This window comes from Chenopodium quinoa, unplaced genomic scaffold (genome assembly GCF_001683475.1).
Source record: "Chenopodium quinoa cultivar QQ74 unplaced genomic scaffold, ASM168347v1, whole genome shotgun sequence".
NCBI lineage: Eukaryota > Viridiplantae > Streptophyta > Magnoliopsida > Caryophyllales > Amaranthaceae > Chenopodium > Chenopodium quinoa.
Window position 1 is genome coordinate 1,165,734 of NW_018743021.1, and position 15,519 is coordinate 1,181,252.

A 15,519-nucleotide genomic window follows, 5' to 3' on the forward strand; every position below is an offset into this window, starting at 1 on the left:
TATTTAGTAATTGTTTTGTCCAAAATTTTCAATTAGGCTGTCCAAAACCTATCAAAAAAAAAATTTAAAAGAAGGGAAATTCTCACTGGTAACACTCAACTTTTGTTTTTTCTCAATGGTAGAATGCTAAATTTTAGATTATCATTGGTAATCACTAATTAGTAATACTAATTTACTGGTAACATTAATGAAACTTTTACCTAAGTCCTTAACCATGGTTACCAATTTAAGTGGGAAATAAGCTGCAAAATGACTTAATTGCCCCTATTTCTGGTGATTCGAAGCCATGTAAGTCTTTATTTGTGTTGATTTTTATTATGCTATGTTATTTCGAAAATTTGGGCAAAAGTAGAATATTATTGAATATTTGTTATAAAAGCTGAGTGATAATTATGTTCTAGTGTTATGCTCATAAAGACATGTACATTCCTTGAACTCAAAAATAACATGATCATGATATAACAACTGTCGCTAAATATCTATTGTAAAAGCTGAGTGAATCCTTTCCCAGAGCAACCACATTCAACCACAATAACACACAAGTAATAACATGATCATGATAAGCTCATATAGACATGTGCTCCGTACTATTTAATTGAAACTGATGATTTTTTTTGGTCAAAATAAGGCAAGTTAAATAAGATAAATTCATACGAATATATGATTACAGTAATTGTGCTGGTGTTTGTTTAATTGTCATGCAATTTTTGTTGTTATTGGTTTCAATGATAATTGATTTACCTTTGTTTTACCTTTTCCAATGATAATTGATTACTAACCACGTATCTCACACAAATACACGATCACTTATAAAGTCATTATCTTTTAATGAAGTTCAGTTACTATGTTGATAATAAGTGAGTTAATAACTTATTGAGTTCATGGGATTTGAGAGGAAAGATCTTTACGATAAACAAAATACTTTGTACGGGGAATTGGTAACTCAATCTACCGACTAAATCAAGATGATCAATTTATTGGATTGGATACTTTCGCTGTCATTCCAGGCCATTTCGCATGATTGAACCTTGAATTACCCACGATTGATAAAATACAGATAATTTCGCATTTGTTTAGCCATTGAATTATTCAGAGAAATTGAGAAGAAGAAGAGCAGGGAATACGAATAGAATTGGGGGTTGAGGGAAGGGATTTTTTAGAAGGATAGGTTTGTAATTTTGTTATTAAACCATGGTTAGTCGATAATTAGGTAAAAGTTTCATTAATGTTACCAGTAAATTAGTACTACTAATTAGTGATTACCAATGATAATACAAAATTTAGCATTCTACCATTGAGAAAAAACAGAAGTTGAGTGTTACCGGTGAGAATTTCCCAAAAAAATTAGATCGTCTAACAATAGGCTTTTTTTTTATGTATTTAAAAAGCTTACATTGTATAATGGATGATTTACCACAAATTGAGACTTATAATTGCACACATCTACGAGAGAGTCTGTTTTGAATTTGTTCATTTATTAAATGAGCAAAAAAATCAATGAGTAAATCACCCGGGTGTACGCAACACCCGGGTGTATATAACAAATTCTACGTCTGAGAACCTAATTTTACCACAATTTGAGACTTATAATTACACACGTTTGCGAACCTATGCTTCATGCACCAGCAGGCAAAATACCCGATTCTTATGAAAATGTGGGATTTGAGTGTGCATACACATGTATAACTTGGTCCATAAGAGGATAGCGAGGAAAGGAGATAAGCAGATCAATTACCCTAATTTTTGATTGGAATTGGAATTCACTAATTCTGTAGGTAATCATCACAAAACTATGATTATGGCTCTTCACTTTTTTCTGATCAAAATATCCAGTAATCCTTAGTGGCTCATTTCATATGATCCAGAAAAAAAAAATATATCACAAATCGAAAGCAGCAAGTGGGACTCCAAAAAAAAATTGATCCAACACCAAAACAAAACCATCTATGAAAAAACACCGTTGCACACCACAGCTCGCACAATAACAGAGATTGAAATTTTTGATACGTTTACACAGTAATAACTAACTAAATATAAAGACAAAGATGACAATTTGTCAAGACGAACACCCTCAGTCCCTCACTACACATTATGCTAAGAAAGCACAAAGGAAACTGGAAAAGAGTGCCAAAATCTTATTTGTTTTCCAAAGAATTGCAAGAAAAACTCATTTTACATCACTAAATAAATCTCTCCTTGTATTTGTAAAAATTCTGAGATGATTACAGACATTACATTAAAGGATTCTATCCTGAAGATCAGTCATCAATGACGACGCCAGAGAACCGAGCTTTTTCCCTGTTTCTCCTGCAATATTCTTCAAGGAAGATATATCTTGTTGTGCCTGTCAATAAACATAAACAGCAACATGCATAAATGCAATTTGGACAAACTATCCAACACAGAAACTCCCATGATTTGGAAAATTTAGTTCATGTACTTTGGGGAGAATGAAAAAAGAAATTTCGCAAAATTTATGTTTCAACTAAAAGAATTTTTTGTCACATTGGTCATCAATAAAACTCTTCAGCAATACCAGTAAAAAATTTAAACCCATAAAAAATTATAAGCTTGAAGATCTACTAAATAAAATAAATTGAAAACACACACAATTTGATATTGAAGTACTATGTCAAACATTAAAGTTACACATACCTGAAACGATAAGCGGTTGATGAGGTCACTTGCAGATATATCAAGATTGGCATCAGAATCATGTCCAAATAGATCTGCGCTAGAGATAGAACTTGATCCCTGCAAAAGATAGTTTTGTTTAAAAGAGGTAGTCACACAGATAATGTAACAGTACAGGATGCTATAGCATTTACAAAGAACCAGTCCAATACCACATGAACTATGAAAGCAACACACATAAAACATACTCCCTACAACAGGTAAGTTTTTCACATTGCTTAAATAGTTCACCAAGATAACCTTGCTATAGTTAAGTAATGAGGTATGGGAATAGTATAAACATCGTACAACGCCAAAGCAAACTGATTGGATATCCTTAATTTTGATGGGTTGGGAGAATGTGAATATTAATAATTACAGACCACGAAAAATACTACTAAGATGACATGAACTAATATTCCAAGAAGAGCAAGAAATAATAATGACAAGAGAACACAACAAACATCAAGTTTGAATATTACAACTCAGAAACCTAGACACTCAGAACACTTCCAAGAACAGAAACCAATTTGTCTTTATGCCAGAAAGAAAAACTATGAAGTCAATTCATTTTATGAGACAGTTAATATAGAACTACCCAGATAAGAAAAAGGATTTGAATAAGACTTTCATTGATTTGGAGAAGGCTAAGGTAATGAGGGATGTACTTGGGTGAGCTTTAACAAGTTAAGGCATTCACAAAATTGTATGAGGTAGCTAGCTTGAGTGTGCGGACCAAACTTGGAAGACAGAAAAGTCCCAATAATGATAGGAGTACATCAAGGTTCTGATGATGATGAGGCTTTAGGCTAAACAAAAATAAGAATTCGCTCTAACTCTCTATAAGTGTTTTCTTCAAAAACTCAACTTGACAGCCATAAATCCATCGCATGTTAACACCTGATTGGACCAAATAGCACTAAAAATTATTTCATAAGGTGAAGGGAATCAAGAGACGACACATAATAAAGACAAAATGTTTGTAGTGCAAGATTAGCAGAGTAGAAGCAAGGAGGTGATTGCCTATGATGAGAGGATTTTGCAAAAATTTCCCAGGATCAAGGCAGGTTGGTTGAAGTGGAAGAGTTACGGGGTTTAAATGGTCTTGAGGGAAAAATTCAACTGCACAGCAATCAGACACATATATTATATGGTACGTAAAACAGGCGATGATGAGTAAGTTACATTAGATGTATGGCTATACAAGAAAGGATCGGTTGAGATGATTAGGAAGAATGTAGGGGTTACACCAATTGAATAAAGGGGGTTGACAAAAGAATTGCAGAAGGCTCCATCATGGTGAAATGAAATCAGTAATAATCAGGGTGGAATAGAGTCAATGGACAGCACTACCACATGAATCAAGTAGAGCAATAAAATGAGGTGAAATAAAAGTAAGGAACTCAAAAAGAGTATGCACATAGCACATAATTGATGATGGGAAAAGCCACATTATCAATTGCTAAACTGCTATTAAGCAAGGAATATCCAAAACAAAACTTATTGACATGCACTCACAGAATACTTTTGCAATGAAGCTCGAGCTTCAATATCACCAGCTCTGCTCTGATCTCCAAAATATTGAGAAGAGGAAATCGATTTAGCATTTGAAAACTTCTTCCTAGCCTCGTCAGTTTCTTCAATCTGTTAATTATACAAAATATCAGCAAGCTGCTGGCACATTAAATTAAGAATCAGCTATAGCATCATGTGATAGAAAATGGACAACACCAAATAATCTACACATTCTGCACACAAACTAGACCCACAAGTTTGCATCATGAAAACAACTCCATCAGCCATAATAATGAATCAGTAGACATGTCTAGCTCAAGTTTCCTCCAATTCTTCATTCACGTAATATATTTGGAAACTTTCTGGGTCTAATTTAAACCTTTACTGTGTAACTGTAGGAACAAAGCTGACCTCCTCGTAATTGTATACATATAAAACCAACCCCACCCTAGGCAGGATCCTCATTGTCAGCATTGGGATAATGGTCATTAAGGTACAATGTTATCCACAAATAGATTATTTTTAATACATAGTGCAAAAATCAACTTCTGTAAAAAGTAAAATTGCCATTTTCAATTCTTCCTAACATGTAGTCTCCTCACATTTGACAATAACATCAATGAGCAATTACTGCACAAGTATTCCCCAAAGGCAATATACAACACAAACTACACACTTCTACACAATTTTTTTCTTACATGGGATATTTAAAGAGCACATATTTACTATGGATGGTGGCATTATGCAGCAATAGCTTCAGAATCTCCTTTAATTAGCTTCAATTACGCAGCAAGGAAAGAAGAAATTAGAGCAAGGAACTTTAGACCTTATAATGAGGTGAAAGTACCAAGAGCAAGCTGTAATATAAGGGGTATGGCAGGCATGGGCCAGGTGAAAGGAAGCAAGGACAGTAGTCATGTAGCATCAGGGAATAAGAAATAGAGCTGGGGAAATATTAAGTGGAAGGAATTGCAAGTTCAATTTTCCCTTGGGGAAAAAGAGAAATGTAGCAATGAATTTTTTTTTTTTTTTTTTTTTTTTTTGGGGAAAGTGATCCTTGCAATCCATTTTCATAGAACCGTTTGGTTAAGTAGTCTCCAACTCTCCCTTGCTAAAGTATCAATCAGTTTTCTACTGTAAGCTGCGCATGTAATAGGCTGAGAGTACTTATGATGCGTGTGTTTGGCATAGTGTATATACAAACATACTACAAAAAATAAAACAAACATTGGAAGCGAGAACCCCACCCCTCCCATCACATACTACACATTTAGTAGTTAGTACATGTCGTTGCTGTGAGCATAGGAGCAACAATAAGATAATATAATCATTTTACTAATCTAATATTAATTAAAATTATAAACAAATAAAACCCAATAAACAACAAAAACGTTGAGAAATCAAAGTGTCAAACAGTCAGAAACATGAATCCCGAATCCGCACAAAAATAAATATTTAAAAAAAATAAAAAATAAATAACAAAAACACCTAATCCCTAGCTACCATTAACTATGTTTTACCTGTACTTTTGAAGAATTTGAGCTTCCTTTTCTCTGGAAACCACTGTCCATACCAAAGTCTGCAAAGAAGCTTGATGACTTGGGTGGTGCAACATGGCCAGTCATCTGAGAAACTTCTGAACTTTTACCCACTCCCGTAACATTATTGTTTTCAACATACTCGAAACGAGAAGGAAAAGATGATCCAACTGGAACAGGATTATTACTAGGGGTGGCAACAGGAGCAGGGGCCTCCTCTGGCTTTTGCTCATAGAGGTCCTCATTAGGCTGCAGAAAAGGTGTCATTTTTGAGTCAATGAGAAGCCATAAGGTCAAACATTATGCATAAACAATAGCCACTAAAGCCTTTTATCATTTCGTAAAAAAAAAAAAAGGTTTCAACTGTTGACTATACGTTTCATTACTCTTATACTGCCCACAAGGGCCATGAAACATAAAATATGTCTGAACAGGAATCATCAAGGACTGAATTATTGACCTTTTTCGTAAGCTTTCTGGCACCAAGTCCTCCACTCTTTCCAACTTTCTTTGCTCCAAGTCCAATAGGTTTCTTGACAGTTACAGAATAAGTTCTAGGAGAAGAAGGTAGCTCAGCTGTTTCCTTCTTAGCTGTATCCTTCTTTTCTGTTATAATTTCCTTTGGGGCTTCAAAACTGAGGGCATCAGAGAAACCATTAGATGCCTGTGCAGACTGTGAAGCCACTGGTGAAGAAGGTAAACCGGGATCTTCAGCAGCGCTTTTAGCAACTTCTTTTGCCAGTATCTGCTTGTATAAATCAGCAGCCCTTGATGTATATTTAGCCTCAATCTTGCCTCCATCAGTCCATCCATGCTGCTTAAAGAATGTATGAGCACGGTTGTTTCCCCCAAAGTACATCATCTTCAATTGATCAGGGGACCACGAATCCAAGTTTGTTGACCTTTAAGAAAGAAATTTTCTCACATTTGAGCAATTAGGATCTTAAAAAGAGAAGCTATGTAGCATGATAATATGGCAAGCTACAAATATAAACAACCCCACTAGATAATCCAGGAAAAAGTTTCAATAAACAAATCAACAAATTAGTCTTTAACACTTTTTAGCAAGCAAAAAAAAATACAGATTGTTGCATCAACTGCTCTTATTTCCTATTTAGAATTGGAGTGTTTGTAATGATGATTATATCATTCTAGGATACCTTCATCCAACATTGCCAACAGTTACGCTGTCGAGTTCAATTTGATCAATCAAGACCAGAAATTCGTCCTCATTGTGGTCCTTACTAATCAACAGTCTTTCAAATGAAACTAACCCAAGAAAAGGATGGAAACAAGTAACGACATCCTCTAATGTCCAGAGACTCCTAAGAAATTCTCAATCACATACAAAATTCCAAACAAGAAAATACTTGCGACTATGCATTCATCATATATCAAGATCCCTAATTTCTCTTGGTATGCACCAAAAGATATAAGTTCGTGGAACTTTTACATCGACCAAACATCTCTAGTCTGCATAGAATCAAGAGAAAACTTAAAATAATGAACCAATAAACTTTCTAGGTGAGGAAGGTTATACTATCAAGAATGTTCTGGACTTAGACCACTATTATAATTGATCTTTTATCCTCCCCAAATTTGGGCTCTTGGAACCCCAAGATAACTCATCAACTCAGTTGACAATAAACAAACTCCACATATGACACTCACACAGTAACATAGTCGCCATATTAGGTTCTTCCAAGAGAGTGTAAATTACTTGCATTAACCTTTGTGGCTTTCACCACCAAACAACTCTAAATTCAGACTCTAGTATAAACCTACAACTGTACCAATAGTGGCTTGAAACTTTTTTTTAAAAATAAAATATAATAAATAAAATAAAACCCTCAAATACTACTCTATTCAAGAAACGTAGTTAAATTCCTTGCTTGGTACATCCATATCATGCTCTTGCCCAACAATGAAATATAAGATTGGATTGAAGCTACATCCTTGAGCTACTTGGATATAACCTTAAGTTGTGAAATTGAACCTACTCTTCCTTATATGAGCTTACTAACCCCGTCACATAGATTTAGTGAGGTGAAAAGAAAAATGTCCTAAATAGCATGCCTCTCAGGAGAAAACTTTTCGATATTGCAGCACCGCAAAGTCAAGTAGCAATACAATATTTAAGCACGTTTAGTTTCAATATATCCAATCCTCTCACCAAGATAGGTTCAGCAAATCAGCAGCCTTTCTCAAAACAGATGAATAACTAAGTAGTTTTGATCTAACAATTACTAGCCCCCAATTACTTAAACTAGAGAACCCTTCCATTTCAACAAAGGTATACTACTTAAAACCTTCCCGACATTCTTCGAGTCTACAAATCATCCCAAAAACTGATCATGGAGTGCCAGCAAAATCGAAAAAAATTTACTTCATAGCAATCAATGTTGCATTCTACTGATCCCTCTAATCAATAATACATTGTCCAACACTCTCATTATCATTCTTCAGTAACAACATAAAAGGACGAACGGCTTATGAATTCGTAAAAACTTATGCCTATCAACTAATCATGCTCAAACTAAGATTATACTTGGTACATTCTTATGTATGATCTACAATTTGCAGCTAAAATAAATTGTAGTCTCAACACATACAGTCCAAATTTCTGCACTTTACAACCTAAACAGTTGGTTAAAACAATTTTATAAAACAGTAAAGTTCAATCCACCAGCAAATCAACTGATCACAAATAAAATAAAATCCCTAATTAATCAACAATGACGATCCAATTAACCAAATCATACCTAACAAAACTGATGTGAACACCAAGGCTACGATGAGCTGCGGAACAATCAATACAAAGGAAGATCCCATAAGTGACCGACGCCCAAGTAGGGTTCTTGGCATTACAATCGAAACATGTCTGTCACACATTAACACAACAACCTAATCAATTCCAAATCAAATCAAACCAAACCAAAACAAATCGAAATTCCAGTAAATTGAAGCCCGATCTGAACCAGATCCTAACCCTAAATACCCAATTCAGCAACAACAAAATTAAAAAGTTGAAAATAACGGTAAGAAAATAGAAATAGAAATACCTTATTCTCGGATTTAAGCTTGAGCTTTCTAAAAATGGCAGTTTTGTCGGTGAAATTTTCGGAAGCCATTAAAGACAAACAAGAATTTGGAAAACAGCGAAGATTGGAAATGAAATTTGCAGAGAAGAAGAGGAGAGAGAAAGATAGAGATTCGAACGAGATTTCTCCTCTTCAGGGAATTATGAAATTTTTTAATTTTTTTTTTTTCTTTTGTGGGTCGAAAGAAAAAGAGATGACCGGAGGAATGCTTTAGATTTAAGGATTGTGAAAGTACGATTTAACCCTTAGTGTTTACTCCTCCTTCCTTGTCTAATGTTTTAGTAGCGTTAGATGTGGTGTTGGTGTGCACAGCCGGTGTGCTGTACCTTTCTCTTTCGGTTACCAATTGCATTATTTTGCCTTTTTTTTTTTTTTAATCAACAAACTAATTATGGGCTTTTTAGGGCTTCAATTGGGTTATTGTACTATGAACTGGATTGTGAGTCAATGGACTTTATGGCCTTTTTAATTGTGAGGTTTTACAACTCTCTCTCCATGGCATAGGTTTTGTTTGACACACTTGATGGTGGCGAACCGGTGATATTAGTAGCGGGTAGCATTTTGACTTGTTTTATTGACAAAGTAGGGGGGTGTTTGGTTCAAGTATATTAGAAATAAGGTATGGGTTTGTAATGACCAAAACTCATACCTTGTGTTTGTTTTTAAAATTTTCATTTTTCAAACACATATCTCAAACCCTCAATGTATGGGTTTTTGAAACCCAAGGGAAAAGGTGGATATGGCTCATACCCGTACTTTTAGTTTTAAAATTATTAGGAAAATTGTCATTCCTAGATAAAAACCAAACATGTGAAATCAAGTATCAAGTTCCAACCCCATATTACCCAAGTTTCATTCCTCATTCCAAACTCATACCATTATTTGAACCAAACGCCCCTTAAGAGTGTTTGGCAATGGATAAAAATCGGTCAGTTATTTTTACAATGATACATTGATAGCTAAACAAAGTAATTATGGAGTAGCTATTTGTCTTCCAACCTTTTCTCGATACTATTACAGAGTACTTTTTTAACTTTTGATACAAACTACAGAGTATATTTTTTTATGTGAAGTGTGAACCTATTCATAATTCATTGAATATTCTTTCTACATCATTTTTCTTGAAATTCCTTGAATAAAAAGGATAATTTATAGGAAAAATTAGAAAAAATAATCCCAACTTTCATCAATTTTGGTAGAATAATCCCAACTTTAGATTATTCTGGAATAATCCGAACTTTAGGGGGTATTCTTTTTCTTCAATCCTAAACCGGTCAACAAAAGTCAATGACCTGTTGTAACAGCCTAACATGTTATGTGCCACGTGTCAAGCTGTAATTGGTAAAAAAAATAATAAAAAAATTAATTTTAAAAAAAAAAACAGAAACCCCTTATTCTCCTACCTGACCACCGTAACCCCCACCACCACCTGCATCGCCGGTTGCGCCTACTCCTCCCTTCCCCTGCCCCAACGGTGCGCCGCTTTCTCCCTAAACCCCCTGTGCCAGTGCAACGACCCACTTCCACCCATAAGTCCCTCATTTTCCATTCGAAACTCCTCCCTCACTCACGAAAACCCCCAAAACCCACTTTCTCACCGTCCAAAACCCTAGCGGCTTGGGTTTTCGATGGTGGGGGAAGGGTATTTGGGGGTTTTGGGAGTTGGGGATAGTTTCGAAGGGAGTTTCGAGTGGTGTCGTGGTGGTGGTGGCTTAAAAAGGAATTTCGACTAGTGGTGAGCGGCTACCGGCGGAAAAGGAGGGAGCAAGGTGGGTCGCATCACCGGTGTTGGGGGAAGGGGGTAACCAGCACAGGGGGAGGGAAGAGTAACAGCGGCCGCCGGAGATAAGGTTGAGGGTGGTCAGATTGGTTTGGGTGGTGGTTTTTTTTTTCTTTTTTTTTTTGTTTATTTTTTTTTTGTTATAATTTTTTAACCAATAAACGCGTGACACGTGTCATTTTTAAAAAAAACATTCAACCGGTAACCGGTATTTGGGATTGAAGAAAAAGAATACCCCCCAAAGTTCAGATTATTTCAGAATAATCTGAAGCTGGGATTATTCTACCAAAATTGATGAAAGTTGGGATTATTTTTTCTATTTTTTCCTAATTTAATACTCAAAATAATACAATACTCCGTACAAAGAAACTGTCATTAATGATTTTTACTTGGGATCAATGGCTTGTAAGAGTACGTATATATTTCATAAAAGTATGATCTATTAATACAGTGACCTATAACAACAACAAAGTATCAATGTTTTTTTTTTTTTGACAAAGAAAAGTATCAATGTTTGGTCTAGGGGAAAGCCACATTGGGTTTCTAGGGTTCTTCATCCCCTTCCTCCCCCCTACGTCTAGCCTGCTAACTCGGGTTGGGTTAACTAGACACAAGATGCAGCCCACTAGGACCTTTCTTCATACCTACCAAAAAAAGGATTGAAGTTAACACTGGATCATTGTTATAGCTAGGAAATGAGAGCTAGATGATAATACATTGAAGCTAATACAAGGTACTCCCTTCGTCCCTAAATTACATTCCTCTTTCTCTCTATTATGTGAGGAATAAATGCTAGAAAGAGGAATGTAATTTAGGGACGGAGGGAGTATATGGTAGAGAAGATTCAAGATAGAAGAGACATAGGACTTGTTTGATTGCTTAATAAATTCATGGGAAGTTTATTTTCCTAGAAAATAGATTTCTATATACTTGTTTGGTTGACAATTATGTAGGAAGTGGGATTTCCTAGGAACTTCTACTTACCACAAAATGGAGGAATTAACTTACCTAGTCTCCCCTAGGTAAGTTAAACTTCCCATGGGAAGTAGAAATTCCCACATTCAACCAAACAAATTTTGACAATTCCTAGGAATTATAATTTCATGGGCATTGAGTTTTCATGGGAATTCCTACTTCCTCCATTCAACCAAACAAGTGGGAAGAAATAGGGGTACACTTGGTGTACCAAAGAATATTATACACAAGTCTCCTATTGGTTGATAAGGAATCTTTTTATTTTATGGACCATACAACTTTTCATTTAAATTTCAAACTCATTTTCTGAAAAAATTGAAATTTGAATTTCAAATAAAACCCCAACCCTTAAAATACCCATTTTAATTAGTATATAATCCAAAAAAAAAGGGCTCTAATATTTTTTCTCTCTCCATCATTGATAGAGAGCAAATATAATTGAAGGCCAAGATTTTTGTACTACGTTTATCTTATTTGTGAACAGATTTCCTAATTCTTATTTGTTGAACAAGATTTCTGTATTTCTTATATGAAGACCAAGGTTTTCCGTTGCGGTGTTGTCCCATCTTTGATGTTGCCGGTGTTTTTCTACCGTCGTGTCGGCGTGTGGTGACCCATTGCCGTTGTTTATAATTAATACGATTAATTTGATGTTAATATTTTTTATAAAAATATGAACTTGTTAAATTATAATATTGTTGAACTTGTATAAATTTCGTTGAATTTGTTCATGTTTCTTTGACTTTATTGTTGGAATTTGGTTGAATTTGTTGCCGGAATTGTAATTGGACAAACCATTTCCGTCCAGGAAAAATAATTTCAAAATCAAAACAACCTAAGGTGAGAGATAAAAAAATTAATTGAAACTGATAATCGTAAGTTGTACTTTTATCTCTCAATCATAGTAAGGTGAACTATGTTTTCTTCTTTTTTTAAAAAAAAAAAAAAATTGTAACTTACCCATATTTCTATTTTCCCCTCCTAAAAAACGTTGTAAATTCTATAATGAATTCATACATATCACATGTACGATGTACCCCGCCCCACTTAAACTTAACTCAGTTATCTAATTTATATAAACCAATCATTTTAGTGAATGTTTGATACTTTAAATACATTAATGATTACAAACAATACTTTAGGTTAGAGTTAATCAAACATATATAGCAAGTTACACTAACTAAGGGTATGTTTCGATTTACTGAAAACAACTGAACTGAATTGAACAGAGCTGAAATGAATTGTTTATGAGAGAAGAAAATTAGAAACTGAACTAAACTGATTGGAGTTGAACTGAACTGAACTGAAATTAAATGTAAATGGCAAGATACACTAACTATAGTAATTTTTTTTGTTTTTTAAATTAAAGTTCTATTTCAAAATTTACTACAAACACATATAACGTAAAAATAATTACAATTTGACCTCCCTACCAATAAATAACCGTTACTATTTCATATTATAATAGGTTTAAAATTAACTCAGTTCAGTTTAGCGCAGTGTAGCTCCAATCAGTTCAGTACTATTCAATTCTGTTTAGTTCAGCTCAAATTAGTTCAGTCAAGTTTAGTTCTACTCCTATATAATTTCTTTATCTCATAAAATATTCATTTCAGCTCTATTCAGTTCAGCTCATCTCCTATTAGTTTAGTTCAGCTCCAATCACATCACTTCAGTCAAGTTTAGTCCATTAAATATAAACAGACCCTTAGACACAATTTTTTTAAGACATGGAAATAGAAAAATATTATCGATCATGTAGTCAAATTCGATAATATGTAGAAGAAATCATTATAGAATTTATAAACGAAAGTGATACACTTAGAAACTTTTCCATTTGGAAAGTTGTACATCTAAAAAAAACAAGAATTCTATGTAGATTTTTGTTAATACATATTATTAAGTTATATAACCATAACAAAGTTCAATACAATTATAAACTAACTACAGCAAATTTAAATACCTTTATCATCCTATTATATTTAACACCCTAAACCCTAAACCCTTACTACAATAATTTGAACTAATAAAAGATCATATTATATTTAACGGTATCATACAGTATTTTAACGGTGTAATGAAATTCATTTGACATCCGCACACATGGTGTCATACATAAAAATATATATTTCATTCAAAACACGTGTTATACCTAGTACATGGTTGGTTTATAGAATTATTGTTTGCTACGTAATCCAAGTTCGAATCGAATCCAAAGCTATTTTCATAATTTTTTCATGACCATTTACTTTAGGCTTAAGCGCTATAAAAATTGAAGCCTTGAAAACAAATTCCCAAGGCATGTAATTTGAACGAGATAAATGTAATAATTCATATTAATTTACATTTATTTTTTTTATATAAAAATAAATTAATATATCATATCGTATTTGCGGAATCATATAGTTTTAACTTTTAAGTTTGTTTCCTTAAAAGTAGGGTGTTGTATAAGTTTACATTATATGTAGAGACTGTTCCTCGCTGGCCAATTAATTGCCACAAATTTCATCTCCTTCAAATAATGTAATTATGATACTACAAAAAACATAAAAACCCTATTAAAAAATAAATACTTCGATTTTTTTTTAACGAAAACCTAGGGAGGTATATTAATTACAAGTAGTAGACAAATTGTCCACGAGTACATAGGGAGTAATATCTTCTGGACAATGATTGACACATACTTATTCAACCTCGAATGTACTCTATCTAAATGATGAGCTACGAAATTATCCTATTGCTTTACATGAGACCAAGACCAACCCACAAAATCGAAAGACAAACACACCAAGAGAATATTGTCTAGGATATTATCAAGGTCAGTAAAGAAAGTAGATGCTTTTGTCTTAGCCTTGAAACAATAGCTTTGTAATTTAATTCCACTAGATTTTTTGTCACATTGTAGCGTACTAGCGTTTCCCAAGCCTTTGCCCAAATTCAATTGCCATTGCCTCTGCAATATCAGGTGGCTTGTAACCACGAAGCCTCTTGGAACCCGCAAACAACACTTATCCCCTGACATTGCTAGGTGTCTTCGCCATTGTTGCTGCCGTCGCTAATCCTCAAAAAAAAAAAGCTCCAATTAATCTCAACTTCAATCTTTTCCACTTTTAATTGCAACAATATAAATTCTTTTTTTCTTATTGCAATTCTATCTTTATAAAATCAAAACCATGACACCCTATATTAATAAACATTCAATTTAATCGAAAACTTAATCGACAAAAAATTACTTACCTATGATTTTTTCTTTAACAAAATTTCTTTCCCCTTCGTATAGTTGTTATATTCAAATTGTCATGTCAATCGAAATAATTTTGGGGAAGAAGATGAATGTTGCCTGAGATATTCATAAGAATTTTGGGAAAGTTAATTCTCTATTCCACATTAATTGTTTGCTGTAGTTGCTGCCCAAGTGAAAATAATACCGCCACAATCTGTATAAGCGGTAAATGGGTGAAATTATTCCCGCCCAAGCTTCCCTCTTTTTCCCTCTTCTATTTTTAATTTCCCTCTTAAGCTAGCTGATTTGGCATAATTTAATTGGTGGTGTACAAAAGAATATTGTACACTTAGGAGGAAGTACTAAATGAGGTTTGATATGTATATGCAAGTGCATAACATGGCAAAATTGTAAATAAAGAGCCACTTTATTGTAACGGTTTGTGGAAATGGAGGGAAAAGGTGAACGGAATAGTAAAAAACTTGTAACGGTGTGGGACCCATAGCTGATTAAAAAAAAACAATTCACCCTTCCCCACCAGTTGTACTTCCTGAGAGAGAGACCCACTGTAATTTTGAAAAAAAGAAGCTTCTTCCTCCAAAAGTTAATGTCGAAAAGCTGACCAACTTTTCTTCCATTGTTGAGCTCCAAAAAACCTTAAAAATGGAGTTTAAAAAATAATGAAAAAGTTACAGTATTCTCAGTTGGAGTGTA

General features: G+C 34.0%; 1 protein-coding gene across 1 annotated transcript; it reads right to left on the reverse strand.

The window, feature by feature from the left end:
* Positions 1-1,945: 1,945 nt before the first annotated feature.
* On the reverse strand, positions 1,946-9,140 carry LOC110730182 (probable ADP-ribosylation factor GTPase-activating protein AGD8). The gene is made up of 7 exons (XM_021909959.1): positions 8,789-9,140; positions 8,489-8,607; positions 6,187-6,628; positions 5,709-5,975; positions 4,192-4,317; positions 2,656-2,754; positions 1,946-2,344 (listed from the first exon to the last, which is right to left on the reverse strand). Exons 1-7 carry the CDS (start codon positions 8,855-8,857, stop codon positions 2,237-2,239), a joined length of 1,230 nt encoding a protein of 409 aa, XP_021765651.1. The 5' UTR covers positions 8,858-9,140; the 3' UTR covers positions 1,946-2,236.
* Positions 9,141-15,519: the final 6,379 nt, after the last annotated feature.